This window comes from Portunus trituberculatus, chromosome 41 (assembly GCF_017591435.1).
Source record: "Portunus trituberculatus isolate SZX2019 chromosome 41, ASM1759143v1, whole genome shotgun sequence".
NCBI classification, from domain to species: domain Eukaryota; kingdom Metazoa; phylum Arthropoda; class Malacostraca; order Decapoda; family Portunidae; genus Portunus; species Portunus trituberculatus.
Window position 1 is genome coordinate 38,539,169 of NC_059295.1, and position 20,747 is coordinate 38,559,915.

The 20,747-nt window shown below is 42.7% G+C and overlaps 1 protein-coding gene across 2 annotated transcripts in view; it reads left to right on the forward strand.

The window, feature by feature from the left end:
- The window catches only part of LOC123517010 (organic cation transporter protein-like), a 68,962-nt gene that overhangs the window by 10,853 nt on the left and 37,362 nt on the right, over window positions 1–20,747 (forward strand). Inside the window, exons 2-4 of one of the 2 annotated variants that reach the window (XM_045276828.1) lie at window positions 2,125–2,372; window positions 18,658–18,756; window positions 20,375–20,528. In XM_045276828.1, the coding sequence (XP_045132763.1) occupies window positions 18,714–18,756; window positions 20,375–20,528 (197 nt within the window). In that variant the 5' untranslated portion in view covers window positions 2,125–2,372; window positions 18,658–18,713. The remainder of the gene's footprint in view (window positions 1–2,124; window positions 2,373–18,657; window positions 18,757–20,374; window positions 20,529–20,747) is intronic. The other variant, XM_045276827.1, reaches the window with a different exon arrangement.

Sequence of the window (20,747 nt, forward strand, 5' to 3'; positions counted from 1 at the left end):
TATGATCGTATGTCAATAAAAAATGGCAGGTGGTAGAAAGAGTAGTCATCTATGGTATAGACAGGCATAGAGGGACCCGCCAATAAGTTCTATAATAACCTTTTATCTTCTCCATAGAGAATATAGTGTGTGGTTTTCGCAGCTGATTCACACACTGAACCATTTATACAAGATGCAACCTGAGGCATCCAGTCTTCCCAGTTGTCGTGTAAGCTAGTGATGACGTGACAGAGAGCTTCAAGGATCTCATGATTTGCCCTCTCCTCAAGGCCATTTGAACTTGGAAGATAAGCTATGGTAAACATCTGTTTAATGTTATACTTGGCGCAGATCATGGTTAGCAAGGCACTTCTAAATTCCGTGCTATTATCGCCAAGGAGAACATGTGGAGTGGTGTAAGGACAGAACAAATGCATAACTAGCACATGTGCAATCGCAATCACCGTCTTAGCTTTTATTGGGGACAAAACTAGAAAACAAGAGAAGTAATCTACGCAAACCGAGAGATACTGGGAGCCTTGGCGACTCTTAGGAAGCTGCAGAAGGTCCATTGCAACTATATCCCATGGCTGTGCAGGTGGTGGGTATCCTAGCATAGGTGCATGACCAGATGTAACGCCCTTATGTAGAGTTCTTAACTCTGCTTTTGCGAAGTTAAGAACTCTACTCACATAGGCAGTCACACAGTTTTTACCCTTATGTGTCTTTTGCATCAATACTGCACCTAGCCTTAAAGAAGAAACATCTGTGTAAATTTCAAAAGGTAAAGAGAAATCAGGGAATGATAGAACTGGAGCTTGGGTGGGATGTATTTTTAAATCCTGGAAACTGCTCAGAACTCCAATGAAAGGAAACGTCTTTCTTGAGTAGCTGATTGAGTGGTGATGCAAGTTTAGCAAAATACTCAATAAAGGGTCTATCGTAACCTGCTAAACCTAGGAAAGATCTCACATTTTCGATGGCTCTCGGTTGTGGAAAGTTTTTGACTTCAGACACTTTACTACCCATTGTGTGGATTCCCTCACCTTCAACAACGTGCAATAAAAAAAAAAAAAATTAGGATAGGTTAGGTTGTCAAAAACTCACATTTTGACCGTTTTACTTTTTTTTCATGCAGTCACTGTAAAACTGAACGCAAAGTCTGAAGGTGTGAGTCAGTTGATTAACTAGTAATTAAAACATTGTCCAGGTAGGCATACACAGAATTTCCTAACATACCTGCAAACAACGTATTTATGATCTGCTGAAATGTAAGTGGCGCAGATTTCAGACCAAACAGCATGTGCAACCACTGATAGTGCCCTGTTGGCGTGCTAAACGCAGTGATTTCTCGGGACACCTTTGCCATAGATACTTGCCAGTACCCCAAGAGCAAGTCAAGACTGCTGAAAATGGTATTATCACCACCTAAGAACATAAGCAAATCACTCAGGACTGGAAGAGTGTAACGATCATCCTCATTTACTTTTCTAATATCAATGACTTGGCAAAATTTACCGTCTTTTTTAGGAATGAGTAAGAGGGGACTATTCCAGAGAGAATGAGAGTATTCGATCACTTTCTGATGAAGAATCTCTTTGACTCGCTCATTCACTATTTCCCTCTAGCTGTGATGTAGTCTGTAGGCTGGAATGTAAACTGTTTTAGTGTTTGGTTTGAGTAGGATATGGTGTTCGATATGCTTAATACTACTAAAGGGCTTGTCTGGCAACACTATCACGTTGTGATGTTCCTTGATAAGATCCAGTAGCAAGTGCTTCATCTATGAATAATCCACAACATTGACAAGCAAACATAGGGTGTTGATAGTGGGTGATACCATAGCGACACAAGCTGTAGGAAACTCTAAGGGCGTTGGCAACACCTTTTGATTGTACATCAACCGGTCTCCAAGGTAGAGACCATATTTCACATATACTGGTTCTCCCGTAACATTTACCACAAACGAAGAAGTGACATGATCTTTCCGAACCGTGGAAAGAGTAGACTCTACTGCAAGGAGCTGAAGTTTACAAGGACCAGTAAAACATAAGTTATTGTGATGGGAATACGCATTGCTATGTGATCCGGAATCACATGCTTACCCACCACAGTGACTCTAATCAATACATTTCCAATTGACAGGTAATGTGAAAGTGGGGAGGAGATACAAGAACAGACAGAAGTATACGTGAGGGACTCCCGCTACATTTTCCCCGCTGCTACGCATTCTGTCATGGCGAAGACATAATGAGATAGGGTCCTGCATCGTTTGAAGTGTCTTCCCCTGAACTATTGTTTGGAAGGACTTACATGTCAAGGAGCTTCATATCTGACAACCTCAGAAGTTCATCAACTGGAAGATGGAAGCTGGAGGTGACATAGAATTCCAAGTAATGAATGTGTAGCCTTCTTTTCATATGCATGGGTAAAGTGACCATTTCTAAAATACTCAAGGCTGAACCAGTCATCCCTCGTAGGTTTAAATCACTCTGGCGTAACGGCCACCACCCACCGCAAAAGTTTCATATAATAGCTCTAAATGAGTCCTCCAAAAGGACATACACAGTGGCACCAGTATCCATGGACAAGGAGAGTCTGCATGATCCTATCTTAGCAGGCAAAGCCATGATAGTTGTCTGATTACAGGTAGCGACAATACTGTCATAAATGGCTAAGCCGTCCATGCTTGTGAATGCAGATTGATCGTTTGGACATCCTAATCTGGGTTTTTTGTCACGGGGAGCGCGGCTTCCCTCGCTGGCTGAGGGCCAGTAACACGTTGCGCATCTGTTTCTGTCCACATTTGTGCAATCTGTTGGCACCAGTCTGATGAGTGACACTTATAATTATGGACAAGGCAAAAGTAAAGGGGTGGGGAAGTGCTCATCTGATAGTGGGCTGTGGGATGGTTGGTTGGTTTTAATGTTAGGTGCGGCAAAAACTTAGGTCATATAACACCTCTACGATTTACCAATAAAACCAAATAGTTTATAAAAAGAATAATAAAACCATATAGTTTATAAAAAAAAAACTAACTAAAAACAATTAAAAAATAATGAAATTAAAAGTAACTAAAAATCAATAAAACGAAATAAAACATTAAAATGCATAAAACAAAATAAAATTCACAAATTTGGAAGAAGGCCAGCCTCTCCCAAGTACCCAAAAACATCATGGCCTGGAGCCAGACATGCTGGTCCAAGGACTTGTGAGAGATAGTAGATACCGCTATCCCTACCGTGACACCAGTAGAGGTAGCGGTGTCTTAAGTCCATCAAACTAGGGCACTCAATCAGCAGGTGCCGCAGGGTGAGCGGCACTAGGCAGTCATCACAGTATGGTTGAGGGTCCTCTGTCAGGATATAGGATCTTTGTGTAATATATGTGTGACCGATACGTAGCCGCGCTAATACAATCTGTGTATGGCGGTCGTGGATATGGGTGTATGTCCAGTCATGGAGAACGGAAGTGGTGATCTCTCCCATTTTCGAGGTTTGCCACCTCCTCTGCCATCTTGCAACAATCGCCAGGTGAATGTACTGGAATACATCTCGAAACGGGACAGGGACAGGGGCTGGAGCGCGACTTGCTGCCTCTTTAGCAAGGCGATCTGTGCGTTCATTCCCGGGAACACCAACGTGACCAGGGACCCAGCAGAACCCAACACGATATCCTCTTTTGGTAAGCAGATATAGCCACTCCAAGGCTGAGAAAACCAATGGGTTAAGGGAAATAATGGAGGAGAGAGCAGTAAGAGCACTGTGAGAGTCACTAAAAATTGTAAAAGACGAAACCGGGAGAGTAAAAATTATCTGTAAAGTAGACAGACAGCTCCACAGTAAAGACTGATGCCACTGAAGGAAGGCTGCCAGACCAGTAGAAGGAGGGGAAAACCACACTAAACTCAACGTCTGCATCAGATTTGGAACCATCAGTAAAGACAGGGATGGCATTAGAATGTGTAATAGTGTTCTAAAAACTGTGTGTTGGACAGAACTGGCTGAAGACCCGTCTTACCATCCATGGCAGGAGGGCATAACGAGATGTCGGGAAGTTGTCAATAACCAACTCGAGGGAGTCGAAAAGAATGGACAGGAGTGGGGACGATAGATAAATCTGTCATGAGAGAAACGACTTGAAAACCAAAAGGTTTAGGGAGACTAGGTCGAGTTCCATAGACTTGCGAACGTGAGTCCCGCAATATTGACACACAAGGGACAGAGTCAGGAAGACGAGTGCGAAACCAACACCGGAGCAGCGAAGACTGGCGCCGGAGGTTGAACGGCTGGAAAACAGCATCCATTAGTAGGCTAGGAATTGGAGATGTTCGAAATGCACCAGTAGCCAAGCGGACCACAGCATGATGCACGAAGTCAAGCACACGTAGCCGTGCATCCGTTGCAGAAGAGTAGATATCACAACCGTATTCCAGTTTGGGAAGTATAAGTGTACGGTGAAGAAGCAATAGAGTGTCCCTGTCTGCGCCCCAAGAGGTGTGACTTAAAACCCGAAGAAGGGATAATGCCTTCCTGCAAGACGCCTTAAGAGAATGGAAATGGGGAACCCAGGTGAGACGGTTGTCAAATATAAGGCCAAGATATCGAGTCGCCTCCACATGAGAGGCGTCTATTGGCTAGGTATAAATCAGGATCTGGATGGACACCACGGTTGCGACAAAAATGTATAGCTACGGTCTTCGAGGTGGAGAAACGAAAACCATTTATACTGGCCCAACGGGACACCCTATTGATTGCCAGTTGAAGCTTGCGCTCAATCAGTGACATCCTAGCAGCAGCAAAAGAAATACATAAATCATCAACATATAAGGAGCTGTGAATGCCATCTGGGAGAGTATCTATAACACCATTTATGGCGACTGCGAATAGTGTAACACTAAGAATACTTCCCTGTGGGACACCATCATTTAGAGCACTAGCCTCAGACAGAACACTCCCCACTCGAACCCGTAAAAGACGTTTGGATAAAAACTGCTGAATAAAATAGGAAGGTGGCCACGGAGGCCAAAATCAAACAAGGAACGTAAAATACCATGGCACCAAGCTGTGTCGTAGGCCTTCTCCAGGTAAAAAAAATACGGTTACTTGATGGTGGTGATTAGCGAAGGCCTCACAAATAGAAGACTCCAGGGATAAAAGAGCATCAGTAGTAGACCTCATCTTTCGGAAGCCATACTGTACCGATGACAAGTAGTTCCCCCTCTCCAAGTACCACATGAGTCTTACATTTACCATCTTTTCAAACACTTTACAAATACAGGATGTCAAAGATATAGGACGGTAGTTCGTAGCCTGGAGGTGATCTTTCCCAGGCTTCGGAAATGGGAGAACCACTGCCACAGCCCAAGAAGATGGAAAATCACCGGTATGCCAAATCATATTATAAAGATTTAATAAAAGTTAAAAGCACTGTCAGACATGTGGCGCAAAAAGGCATAAGGAATATCATCTGGACCAGGAGAAGAGTCATGACACTGGGACAAAGCAGTCCGCAACTCGGAGGCAGAGAAGGAGACATTATAAGACTCCTCCAGTGGAAGAAAAATTGATCCCAAGAGATTCCATACTCTGGCGGTAACGTGCACTTGGTGCTGCAGGATCCTTCCGGGAAACACTGGCAAAGTGCTCTGCAAAGAGGTCGGCGACAGTCTTAGGATCTGCCACCGTTCGCCCAGCAGACAACAAGACTGGTGGGGAAGGCGCAGAATACTTCCCAGCAATTCGGCGGACTTTGTTGAATACATCCGTAAGAGGGTGTGAACATTAATGGAAGAGACATAGGCTTTCCAAGAGGCTCTTTGTGCCTCCTTCAAAACGCGGCGGGCCCGAGCACGGCAGCGTCGAAAAGCGTCCAGACACTGCGGGTCCCCACGATGTCGCCGGAGACGAGAGAAAGCCGCCCGTTTCTCTCTCACAGCGTTGGTGCATGCTGCATTCCACCAAGGAACGGGACGCTTAGTAAAGCGACCGGACGTCCTAGGGATTGTCTGAAGCGCTGCTGAACGTAAAAATCAGTAAAATAATCAACAGCCTCAGAACAAGTAGAAAAGTCAGCCAACGGACGGATAAAAGAGCTAAGGTCTGTGAATCGCGGCCAATCTGCCTTGTCTAAAACCCAGCGTGGGGGTGGGACTGTGGCTCAGATTCACAGATTCCATTAAAATTGGAAAGTGGTCACTACCATGTAAATCAGGTAGGACCCGCCAATTAAAATCAAGGAAAGAATTAGATGTACAGAGAGAAAGATCGATAGCTGTAAAAGTCCCAGTTGGACTGTGGAAATGTGTAACATCCCCAGAATTTAAAACCTCCAATCCCTCATCCTCAATAAAAGAAGCGATTAAAACCCCACGAGGATTACTAGCACCTTCATCCCACAAAGGATGACGGCCGTTAAAATCCCCTAGCAAGAGGAAAGGCAGAGCTAGGTCGCGCACTAGAGCATCTAGATCGTCCCAGAAAGGTTTTGATAGCAACTACTTGAAGGGGAGAACTAAGTTGCAAGGGGACAACAGGTATATCCTGACGGACTAGGATAGCTGTGCCACCGTGGTGGCCCTGTTCAGGGAAAGGAGTGATAAAAAAGGGCACGATAGCCAGGAGGACTAGAATAAGTACTATCACCAAGCATAGTCTCTTGTAGAGCGACACAGGCTGGAGAGAACTCCGACAGTAAAGCTCGGAGTTCCCCACGAGGCGCGAAGGCCTCTACAGTTCCACTGTAGAAGCTTGAAGATGACTATTTAGGTGCAGTGGACGGGCGAGCCTTTTGAAGGGTCTGCCCGTGACTCACCTGACTAGAAATAATTAACCGACGAGAAGACACCGGGAGTTGAGATGTGCTGGGTCGATGGACCGCAGCCTTTTGCCCTACCGGTGAGTGATGTGAATTATCACAATTCCTAATGGTCACCGGAGGACGAGGGCTGCACTGCACTGTTCGCCACAGTGGGTCCACGAGGGACGGCTGTGATAATATCATCTGATAACTCCATGCTAAGACCATCTTCACAAAAAGCCCAATCTGAGACAGAGGGTGTCTCAGAAGGCTGAACAGAAACCAATGGTGCTACCATTGCAGAGCGGTGCCTGGAGGACTCGCGGTCATGTGCACCAGGAGAAATCTTAGATTGCTTCGGCTGAGCTAAATCTATCGACTCCGCAGAGCCGCAGTGCCGCTTGGTCAGACCCTTCGAATTCTTAGGTGATACAGGAAGAGCATGTACATCCACAACATGGGTCACCTTGGTCAAGGTAGGAGGATTCCCATCGCATCTTTCAGATGACTCAGCTGAGTCATCAGACAAAAGGGCAAACCTGTTTAGCTAAACGAACGGCAGAACCACCACCCACAAGAGAGTGAAAGGTAGCAGTTGTCTTCGGACCTGCAGACTCAGCTGATGAGCGAGCGGCCAATGAAGCATAGGATGTCGCACCAGTACCGTCCTTCTGGCGGTAAAGGAGTTCACGGCGAGCACTACCAAGGCTAATGAACTGACTATTAGCGAGCTGTAGAATATCCTGCTCCAGGCAATACCTCAGGCATTGCCTGGAACGTACCTGGTGAGCATCACGGCAATGGAAACAATAAGCAGCAGCATTACAATGCTCCTCAGAATGTGAGTCTAATGCTGAGCAATTACCACATTGAGAAGCTTCCTTGCAGGAGCTTTTACCATGACCGTACCTGTAGCATGAGAAACACTGCAGTGGGCGGGAAATAAAACGCCTCACTCTAAGATTGATAGGACCGATATGAACACGGTCAGGGAGGGTGGAACCAAAGAGGGTGAGAAGGACCATGTTGGAGGAATTCCTCATCTTAGTCACCTTTTGGACTGAGCTAGGACACATAGCCAGTATTTCCTCTTCAGGGAACTCAAAAAGGTCCTGACTATAAACACAGCCTTTACTATAATTAAAAGTGGGATGAGCCTTCATGGTCTCAAACTTGCTGTTAGTGGGGCATGGGAGATTTTGCAACATCCTCGCCTGCGTAATATCTTTTACCCGCACGAGCACCCTTTTACCGTATTTCTTCAGATTTCCCTCAGGAATTGTGCCAATTTCTTTGGCAAGGTACTGGGAGGCATGGATGGATGGATGGATGGATTTTATATAAGGCGCCGCAACGGCTAAGGTCATGTGGCGCTGCTTCAAAAATTTAAAATGGCAGAGTAGTTATAAAAACAATATAAAAACAGTTAAAAACAATACAATATTTAAAAACTGAAAAAAGCAATAAAACGAAATAAAACATTAAAATGCAGAATAAAAGAAGAATAAAATTCAAAGCTTTGGGAGAAGCCAAGCTTCTCCCAAAATCCCAAAAACGTCATGGCTCCGGGCCAGACACCCTGGTCCAAGGACCTTTGAGATACAATAGACACCGCTATCTCTACCGCGACAGCGGTAGAGGTAGCGGTGTCGTAACTCAATCAAACTAGGGCACTCTACAAGAAGGTGCCGTACAATGAGCGGCACCAAGCAGTCATCACAATAAGGTTGTGGGTCCCTGGTCATCAGGTACCTTTGTGTAAGGTACGTGTGACCTATGCGCAGTCGCGCCAATAAAGTCTGTGCACAGCGATCCCGGACATGGGAGTATGTCCACTGGGGGATAGTGGAAGTAGTGATCTCTCCCATTTTCGAGGTTGCGACCCCCGTTAGCCATCTCCTCTGCCAAATTGCTGCAACCGCCACACGAATAGTGTGAAATACATCTCAAAACGGAACAGGGGAAGGAGATGGAGCGCGACTTGCTGCCTCTTTAGCGAGGCGATCTGTGTGTTCATTCCCTGGAACCCCTATGTGACCAGGGAGGGAGGCATGGATGAAATTCACACGCCCATTTCTGTAGTACACCACAAACCAACGTGGAGGTGATATCTGGCGGACTTCTGAAACTGAATTCTCTAAATAGTTGTCAAAAACGTTTGGGATATAGTCCATGTCACTGTATGAAACATTACGTAAGTAGAGAAGTTCGGTCTTAAAGGCAGAGCCGGCAAGGGGCAGAGATGCTACATGTTCAAAAGCCAAACGGGCTTCATCACATGACAGAAACGTCACATAGCAGCGGTTAGATGGAAAGTCCTTATCATAAACAAGTCGAATGCGAAGGACCGTGCCATACGCCTTGAGAAGGGAGTGCAAGGCATGATAAGAAAAAGATGGATTAACATTTACCATCAAAAGGAAGTCCAAACCAGCAGAAATGCATCCCTCAGAAGAACTCCCAGAACATGAGATTGCTGTGGAAGGCACTTGTGGAGGGGAATCTTCATCCCTACTCAGACCTGGGGATGACGTCTCGCGAGCCAGGTCAGCCACCTCATGAGAACCTGATAATTTTTTGTTTTTTCCCATAAGCATAAGGTAACACAAAATTAATATTTTGTGTTACTTTATGCTTATGAGAAAAAACAAAAAATGATCAGGTTCTCATGAGGTGGCTGACCTGGCCCACGAGACGTCATCCTCAGGTCTGAGTAGGGAGAAGGATTCCCCTCCACAAGTGCCTCCCACAGCAATCTCATGTTCTGGGAGTTCCAGGGGCAAGGGAAACCACCTACTGGGACTACAATGGGAGCGAGCGCTGGCTGCTGTGGACGGGGTACCTCGTCCCATGCGTATCAGTTGTTTTAAAAAAAGGCCCCACGATACGAATGTTTGTCCACGGCAGAGCTGAGTTCCCCTCTCCCAAAGCATCCCAGCCTGAACACCCAAACCATCCAACAAAGGATGACCCCTATGGGGCGATCCCTCCAGTGGGTGGCTCGGCTGGTCCACTGGCAGCCTACGTAGGAACCATTTCGTCTAGCCCCTCACTGGCGACCTTACTAGCAGGGGTAACCCTCTCCCCCTCCGAAGGGCAGAGCAGGGGCCTAAGCCCCCTCTAGCCTAGCTCGCCAGGTCACAGGGGCATGCAAGCCTCCCCACCACGACAAGGCGGTTCCCATCTGGGAGCGGTGGGATGTGAGAGGCATACCAGTAGGAGAAATATGAGGAGGAGGAGTGGATGTTGAAGTATGAGGATAGGTATATGAGAAGGCAGCATGGGTGTGGATGGAGGTGAAAGTCTCAGGCCTTAGTGACAATGTTTTCTCTCTGACCTGTGTTGGGTGCCTGTACTGGCGGTGTGGAAACACCCGCCTTTACTACACCCTTTTTTTTTTTTTATCGTTCTTTCGCTTTAGGCATCTCTTCTCGTGATGTCCTGCTTTGTTGGAATAGGAAGAGACTTGAGGATGGCTCCCCACTACTGTAGAGTAAGACTCTACTGGCACTTCCTCAGTAACCATCGCTGCAACTGACTCTCTCCCTTTTCCCTCCTTTAGTTTTGGATTTTGCTGAGGACAATAGAACATCAAATGAGTCATTACGAGTATAGAGTAGAGACTGGAAAGCATGTCTCGCCCACCCCTTTACTTGAAAGAGCAAAAAAAAGATTGCAAATAATTTAGAGAGGTTCTCACACATGATTGTGGTATTGTTGGGTCCCTCACACCATTCTTTCACGTTATCTGTCAAGGGAGGCGGTGGCATAGTGGATAAGTTGGTGAGCATGGGACCGGGCAGATGTCCACACGCAAGTTTGAATCCCACCACCTACCGCTTTGAAGCTATGCCATTTGTCGAGTGTTTAGTTACCTACATGTCACCATGAAACCCAGGTTATAGGTGGCTACACCAAATATGAGTTTGGGTGGTGATATTGGCCCTAATATGGGTACCACTATAAATAAAATTGCCTACGCAACTAATGGGCGGAAGCTTAATAGCGCTTCTCACATATACTCTTCAAGTGTGCCAACAGGTGATATAGGCCATAACGTTAAAAAAAAGAAAAAAAAAACCTTGTTCCCTCAATACAGGCAGATAGCTCTAGATTTGCTTACCTGTGGGTATGGACGCATCCCAAGAATTCTCTGCCTTATCTCCATCCTCAATACTCTCCACAATTGAGATGATTTGTTTTAAGAGAGTAGTTTCCGCTCCACTTCCAAAAAAATATGCAACATTTTATATTTAAATAGGTAATAATTCTGCCCAAGATTTTGGGGGTGCTAATTTGGATCTGACAAAAGCAATTTCGTCTAGGTCATCGTCGTTCCCGAGTGACGCAAAACATCCTCACACATGGTAATGAATGTTTGAAGTAATCCTCATCCTGGTCCGTGAAAAGTCGAACCGAATTTCCTGTTTTAAGAAATTTTACTGTTTGAGCGGTCGTCATGGTTGATGCAGGTTTTATGTGAACTGGATATGTTTTACCACTCTTCAAGGTATGAATATCACCGGCCAGGAGGCTAAAGAATTTGAGCTGAATATGAATCTATGAGCCTCTCAGCCGCGCCAGCTGAATCAGGAGTGTCAGAGCTAGCTAAATCATTATCCTCTTCAACCGTGAAGTTACTCTCGCATTGCTGTCTGATTTTAGCTTCTTCTTGCAAAATCTCGTCCTCCTACAGTTCTATGCAAACATTGAATTTACCGGGTTTCTTCGCTATCAGCAGTCACTGACACAGAAATGATTTACCCAATTACAATAGAAGTGCATGATATAAAAGAAAGAATATATTTATGATATAGCTTGCAGTCACTAGAAAATACATAGTTATTCACACACTACAGATGTGTATCCATGGGCACTCAAAAAGAATGAATAAAGTGCTATGCTTAACGTCATTTTATGTAATTGTAGAATTATAGCTTAGTGTTTGTTCTCACCTAAGGTGTAAGTAAAATGTTCGAAACGAAGGACACAGCTGATCCTTAGCAGCAGTCTGTCTGGCAAGGAAGGAATGACGTCACAGCACCCTCAGCAGTCACCTTAGTCGCTGTAGGCCTCTGTAGACGCTGCTTGAAGTGTTGGAATTATCAGAGGTGGGCGCGTTAATGGATATCGGGTAGTCTGGTACCGCTCCTCCGGACCTCGAAACGCAGATAGTCCGTACCTGTACTTCCGCGCCTAAAATTTTTACCCTTAGTCCGGTACCGCACCTTGGCACCTCCAGTACCGTACTCAAAACTATTAAAGCGCACCCGAAAAATCTAGTCCGCACCTCAAAAAATAAAACAAAATACAAGTCGATAATACATCAGCAGAGCTCCATATATATATATATATATATATATATATATATATATATATATATATATATATATATATATATATATATATATATATATATATATATATATATATATATATATATATATATATATATATATATATATATATATATATATATATATATATATATATATATATATATATATATATATATATATATATATATATATATATATATATATATATATATATATATATATATATATATATATATATATATATATATATATATATATATATATATATATATATATATATATATATATATATATATAACGAAATGGGGATTATGTATGCTTGCAATCATTGTAAAGTATGTACGGTTAGCAGTAACTGGTAGTCATTGTAACTGATTATTATTATTATTATTATTATTATTATTATTATTATTATTATTATTATCATCATCATCATCATCATCATTGAGAGAGAGAGAGAGAGAGAGAGAGAGAGAGAGAGAGAGAGAGAGAGAGAGAGATGAGCATGAGTGACGTCACTCAAATGGCGGGAAAATATGCCTGGTAGCACAGACCGCCAAAAACGGCCGATAGTAATGCTACGGAGTGCGGACTGCCGTCTTTATTTATTTTTTTTCCTTGAAAATCTCAGGTGCGGAAGTACGGATTCAAAATTTCGCTTTTCTGCACCTGTCTCAGGTGCGGAGGTACGGACTTAAAATTTCATCTTTCCCCACATGCCTCAGGTGCGGAGGTACGGACTTAAAATGTCGCCTTTCTGTACCTGTTACTTCTGCACTTTTGAAAAATTTTCCGCACTTCGGACCTCCGCACCTCGTTTGGTGGTCTGCAGGTACGGAGGAGCGGAGGTGCGGACTAGGTACGGAAGTGCCTAGCTCTGGGAATTATGTAGAAATCTGAGAAGTGTTCCGCGACTGAGTAATATGTAATCAAATCCACAGCCGTGACAAGTAAATATGTAAGAAGTCTGTAATACAATGGTTATACTGTAGCGTGTGTGTGCGTTGTAGTGGTGTAGTGTAAATAATGTTATACTTCTCTCTGTAGCGATGCGTGATAAGCGATGAGTGAGGGGTGATGAGGGATGAAGCGTAATTTATGATCGATTTTACGATGTGCAATGTTTCCTGGGTCAACCCGGATCAAAACATCAGTTCAGGAAGTTATGTCACAATATCCACTTTGGAGGTGACTAACTGTAGGAGTGAAGATCCGAGTTCCCCCAACGGAGTAGAACCAGGTGGTAGTGCAAGACATTATCTTCACTGCTACTGACGTTAGTAGAACAGGTCAGCCACTTGTCCTGAGTTGCCAGTTTGTCTGAGAGAGTGTGCTATAATATGTAACAGCCGTTACACACTAACGGTCACCAAAATGAGTTTAGTTTTCACTGATTACCTCATTCGTGCCACCACAGGCCACCAAAATGTAATAGTTAAGGTTGTGTGTGTAGGTGAGCGGTCACTGAGGAAACGTGTCAAACGTTCACTTTCTCTCACACACAACTTTCCCAGGGCTGTTAATAATCAGTTTGGTTTATCACTACATTAAGTGTACAGTTAACTACACTACACAACAGTCTGCACACACACAAGTCAAAAGCTCCCCGGCAGGCGTCAGGCTCGTCGCGGGCAGCTCGTGCGATCACCAGACTCCGTCTCACTCCAGCAGCTTCTCCTGTGGACGGACATTCGTCAGCAAAAACTTACTGACACGGTGACCGATTTGAACATTTAAGAACACTTACAAATGCATCATTTACAACAGTTAAAGTATTATCTAATTATAAATGTAAGAAGTAAAATATATGTTGATATTAAACCTATGTCTATGTTATTGTACTGAGCTATAATTGCATATATGTAATCTAACAACTAGAGATTCCGACACTGAACCTGTGAGAGCGGATGTTGACCTCAACATGGTCCCCTGTTGGAGATGCATGCTAAGGAAAAAAAGAATGTGAACTTATAGGAACTTCTTGCTAACATCATTTCCGTTCTCATGGCTATATGTAAAGAAGCATGAAATTTAAGTACAATTCATACCCTAACACAGGCGGACAAAATAGGGCTAAGTTAGAGGAAAGTCTTGAGCAATGAGGTGTGGAAGGTTGGGAGAGCAGAGGAGCAGTTAATATGAAAATAGCCGTAGCAGATAGCAAGAGATGCAACATTGCAATGATGGGAAAGAGGCTTAAGGCAGTCAGTTAGAGGAGACGAGTTGTTAAGACGAAAAATAATAAGCAGCTTAGCATGACATCGGCTTAACCGATAGGAGGAGGTAATAGACACCTACTGAAATGATAATTTACTCCCAGCGAGGTCTAATCGCATTAGTTATGTTCTGGACCAATTTTGGTCCGGATCAGTTCAGGAGATGCTGTGAACCTTCCATTAAAGCTAATTGTGATCTCGCTGAACGTTCCCCTTTGTGTCTTACTAATCAAAGGGGTAGTCACAGCCTGTCCTTTGAAGACAACTCTCCTCCATCTCACAAAACTACAAAATGCACTTACCACACAAACTTCCGTCACTGAAAAAAAAAAAAATGACGACTCCAAATCCAGCCTCGGAGTCGCCTTCTGGGAAGGGGACCAGAAATGTCCCCAGGTCGGACTGGCCTTCAGGTAGCGACTCAAAATGTCTTGACACCTCTCTCAACTTTTTCTTCATGAACTTCTGCAACATTCGCGGTCTTAGATCTAATTTTCAATCTGTAGAACACCACCTCACCTTCACTAAACCTCATCTTCTTTTCCTCACCGAAACACAGCTGTCTGAGGCAGCTAACAGTAGCCCCTTCTCTGTTCCCTCTTACTTTCTCTGTCCTCAGTTTCTCTCAAAAGCTGGATGTTGCGTCTATGTGCTTAACTTGCTCTCATGCTGACGTTCTTCAATTTTCCGAGTTTTCAATAGTCACTCTGAAACTAAATTAATTTATGCTGTTTATTTATTTTCTAACTCCTCTGACTAGAGTAAGTTTTTTTTTATTATTTAACATCAAAAGTGAAGCACATTCTATCCTTTTATCCTTTCACGGAGATCTCCATCTTTGGAGATTACAATGTTCACCACCAGCTTTGGCTTTCTTCTCCCTTCACTGACCATCCTGATGAGCTAGCCTTCAACTTTTCTATCCTCTATGACCTAGAACAACTGATGCAGCACACTACTCGTGTTCCTGACCGTCTTGGAAATACGCCAAACATTCTTAACTTTTTCATTCCCTGTTTGTGCTATTACTCTATATTCTCCGCTGGGGTCCTTGGTTCACAACCTCATATCTGTACCTTGTCCTATTTATGTAATCCCTCCTCAGGATAGGCCAAAGTGGAGGTGCCTCTGGCGTTTTGCCTCTGCCGGTTGGGGGGATCTGAAGAAATATTATGCTAATTTTCCCTGGAATGATTACTATTTCCATGTCAGAGATCCGTCTCTGTTTGCTGAACGCATAACGGAGTGATAGTGTCTGGCATGGAGGCTTACATTCTTCACTCTTTTTATCAACCTAAACCTTCTTAACCAGTGGTTCTTAACCTGGGGTACCTGTACCCCCAAGGGGTACGAAACCTTAAACCTAGGGGTACGAGACATGGTAGCCAGTGCAATGGTACCGTATATTTACCATGACAAAGCAAAACATATTTTCCTAATTTTCCTCTTACTATAATTGTCTCAGATTTTTAAGTTAGTATTAATGTGTTGGTGTATTATGTAGTATTACTCATAATTACTGTTATAACATGCATTCATTGAATCCTACTAATTGACACTTCATTTGAAAAAAAAAAAAAAAGTGCCTTTGTTCAGTAATTAAAAAATCTAATAATTTCTCAGCAAGGTTTTTATCACTAACCCTTTTCATATGTTTATGTAGTGTTTATATTGGAGGGGGTACGATAAAATTTTCTGAGATATCAAGGGGTACGGGCACTGATAAAGGTTAAGAACCACTGTTCTAAACCTTGGTTTAACACAGCCTGTTCATGTACTATACATGATAGAGATTGCCCACAAGAGGTACTTGAGCCTTCCATCATCTAAATCTCGTGCACTTTATATTTCTGCCTGGAATCATGCCAATTTTGTTCTTCAACTTGCCAAACATTCCTTAATAAATAGAAAATGTCAAAATCTCTCAAACTTCAGCTCCCCTCGAGACTTCTGGCATCTGGCCAAAAACATCTCCAATAACTTTACTTCTTCATCTTTCCCTCCTTTATTTCATCCTAATGGCACCACTACCATCTAATCTGTCTCTAAAGCTGAACTCTTCTCTCAGATCTTTGCTATCAACTCTACCTTGGATGATTCTGGGCTTGTCCCTCCCTCTCCTCCTCCCTCTGACTATTTCATGCCTACAATTAAAGTTGTTTGTAATGATGTTTTCCATGCCCTCGCTGGCCTAAACCTTCGGAAGGTTTATGGACCTGATGGAGTCCCTTCTATTGTTTTCAAAAACTGTGCTTCCGTGTTTGCACATTGCCTGGCCAAACTCTTTCATCTATGTCTATCAACTTTTACCTTTCCTTCATGCTGGAAGTTTGCTTATAAACAGCCTGTTCCTAAAAAGAGAGACCGTTCTAATCCCTCAAACTACCGCCCTATAGCTTTAATTTCTTGTTTGTCTAAAGTTTTTGAATCTATTTTCAATAGGAAGATTCTCAAACATCTGTCACTTCACAATATTCTCTCTGATCGCCAGTATGGTTTCCGTCAAGGCCGCTCTCTGGTGATATTCTGGCTTTCCTTACTGAGTCTTGGTCATCCTCTTTAGAGATTTCGGTGAAACTTTTGCTGTTGCGTTAGATATATCAAAAGCTTTTGATGAGTCTGGCACAAAGCTTAGATTTCTGAACTGCCCTCGTATGGTTTCTATCCTTCTCTCTGCAACTTTATCTCAAATTTCCTTTCCTACCGTTCTATTGCAGCCGTGGTAGATGGCTAATATTCTTCTCTAAATCTATTAACAGTGGCATTTCTCAGGATTCTGTCGTGTCACCCACTCTCTTTCTGTTATTCATTAATGATCTTCGCCAAACTTCTTGCCCTATCTACTCCTACGCTGATGATACCACCCTGCCTACACTTTTCCACGTCTTTTCAGAGACGACCAACCCTTGAGGAAGACAATAGATCACGCAGGGACGCCACAGAAAGCTTGATTTTTTATCTTTTTAAGATTTCCGATTGGCCCAGAGAAAACTTAGTAATTTTCAATGCCTCGAAAACTCAATTCCTTCATCTATCACCCGACACAACCTTCCAGACAACTAGCCCCCCTCTTCTTGAGTGACACTCAGCTGTCCCCATTTTTAACACTGAATATCCTCGGTCTTTCCTTTACTTATAATGTAAACTGGAAACTTCACATCTTATCTTTTGCTTAAACAGCTTCTATGAAGTTAGGCGTTCTGAAGCGTCTCACCCCTCCAACCGCTAACTTTGTACAAGGGCCTTATCCATCCTTGTATAGAGTACTGTTTACATGTTTAGGGGGTTTCTACTCACACAATTTTGTTATATAGCTTTTCGTCTCATCAACTCTTCTCCTCTGACTGACTCTTGAGTCTCTTTCTCACTTCTGGAATGTTGCATTTCATGCTATCTTTTATCGCTATTTTCATGCTACTTGCTTTACTGATCTTGCTAACAGCATGTCTCCCCTCCTCCTACGGCTTCGCTGCACAAGGCTTTCTTCTTCGTCTCACCCCTATTCTGTCCAACTCTCTAATACAAGAGTTAACCAGTTCTCTCAATCATTCATATCTTCTTCTGGTAAACTCTAGGACTCCCTGCCTACATCTGTATTTCCATCTTCCTACGATTTGACTTCTTTTAAGAGGGAGGTTTCAAGACATTTGTCCCTGACTTTTGGATAACTCTTAATAACTAAGAAAACTGGCAATCCGGTGGGACTTTTTTTTTTCCATTTTTTATTGCGCTTGGCCAATCTTCCCCTCTTGCATAAAAAGAAACTTGATTTTGTGTGCAGCCATTCTGTGAATAAAAGCTGCTCAGTAAATCATTGATTCTAGGCTTACTTTTTCACATTGTTTGGTAAGTATTAAGGGGATAGGAGTAGATGATTATTTTAAACTTCAAATTTGCGTTTAAAAAATCAACGGTGCAATAGAACTAAATTAATGTAGGAGAACATACAGTCTTCTGTTATTTCTTTTACTTTCTTAATACCTCTTAGCAGTCCTGTTAGTGTTCACCAGATTAAGAATGCTACTTTATTTCAGTATAGAATTTTTACATGATTTTATATAGGCACTAGTAAAATGGGTAAGAAATATAAATGTAGTCACAAGACCGTTGATTATAACTGTAACATTTCGCGTAAGCACACAATTCATCACACATTCTAGGATGATTTACATTCCAATGCAACCCTTTCTATTTGCTTAGGATTTTCATAATGAAGGATACGATATTTCTTTTTTATTTGAGTTGCTGCTTCACTTCCGTGACGATATATACTGTCATCCCAGAAACACAGATTCTCAAGTTTTTCTGTGCATACCTTTCTGCAGATGAAACGCTTCTCAAGGGAGGTGAGGACTTCGACACCATACTCACACACATCGGCATGGGAAAGTGGAACATCATGTACTACTTCACTATCGGTGCTTGTAAGTCCTGAATTCACTGACCGTTAATTCCTTATCACCTTACCTTATTAGACTCCTTTTTTTTTAGAATTATCTACACTTATTTTTAACTCGTAAAGTGCTCAATAGGGTCCAGCGCCCATAACCGTGGTGCGCAATTATCGGCATAAGAAAATAGTTCTCAAAAATAATTTTTGTTATTATAAAATGAAAAATTGCATGAAAATCTATAGCAGAATCATTATATACATTAGTTCAGATGTGGTAGCACAGTGAAGTTGTGAAGTGTTTCAGCTATATAGATGATAACCTAGAGCCCTAGATAGTTGCAGTGTTGATTGAGCTGATGGGCAGATAATTGTAGTGAGAAGGAGGATGTCCAGATAAGCCGGACTGGGAGACTTTTCAGGCCAGCGGAGTTATTCATATAACCAGGCCACCCTGGCCTTGCCCCTTCTTCCCCTCTCCTTGTCCGCTCGCTACATATATAAAATACACAGATATATACGACACCGCAGCACTCCGCTCCCTCCACACTCTCTGTGTGGTTAATAGGGGCTGTTGGGGGGATTAATGAAAATAAACCAATCGTCTTGCCCTCCTCACATGCTACTGGCCTAAGTGACCTCTGATTGGCCTGGCCTGCTTCTCTGACTTAGAAAAAAGTCAGAGCGCACCGGCAGCCAGTAAAAGACAGAGAGAGAGAGAGAGAGAGAGAGAGAGAGAGAGAGAGAGAGAGAGAGAGAGAGAGAGAGAGAGAGAGAGAGAGAGAGAGAGAGAGAGAGAGAGAGAGAGACGCAGGCCAGCAAGGCAATCCTTGGCCGGGAAAACTGCTGATTCTCCCTACGGCTAGTCCGGGCTGGCCGCTAATCACATTACGGTAATACACAAATGATTTAGGTAGTAATTCAGGATAATATATTTTCATCTCTACAATAACTTACACTATTTTTACGTAGTTTAACGTAAATTTAAAGTCTCTTCTACTATATCCATAACACATAAGCGTTCATTTATGATAAGTTGGAGACTCACATTTAATTGTTTCCTCCCTCCCCAAAGAAAGTATATATATATATATATATATATATATATATATATATATATATATATATATATATATATATATATATATATATATATATATATATATATATATATATATATATATATATATATATATATATATATATATATATATATATATATATATATATATATATATATATATATATATATATATATATATATATATATATATATATATAATTTACTTAAAAATTCGCTCTTTTATACCGACAAATGTACGGCAGTGGTGTGTACTGGGATGGCTATTGAATAATTTGTAAACTTGACAGTATTATAGTGATGCTCCAGGTAGAAATTTATCAATTGCCATCCCAGTACACACCACTGATGTACATTCGTCGGTATAAAAGAGCGAAATTTTAAGAAAAATTACTAAGTTCCCACAGCCTGTGAAGTTTGGCTCGCAATTTACGGGTTAAACTGCAGGATCCTGAGTATTTCCGTAGCCTAGAAAAAATGACATTAATCTCTCTCTCTCTCTCTCTCTCTCTCTCTCTCTCTCTCTCTCTCTCTCTCTCTCTCTCTCTCTCTCTCTTACCGTACCAAACAGGGAGGCTAGCCCTTCCTCACCACGCCTTGGCCGGTGCTTTTATCTCGCCGTTTGTGAATCACACGTGCCGCCTTCCCGCTGGCATCCCCTCCAGCAGCACTACCATCGCCTCCCACAATGCCTCAATGAACACTGTCAGGATCTTGTCGTACGAGTAAGTATACTGGGTATCGGAATGAACTCACAAGACATGAAAATGGCATTTCAAAAGGTACTTATGGGAAACTCTGACCTTGTGTAAGAAATTATTGAAAAAAAAGGAAAAACTGATGAACTATTATGACAGCATGACACACACACACACACACCACGTAGTGTAGTGGTTAGCACGCTCGACTCACAATCGAGAGGGTCCGGGTTCGAATCCCGTAAA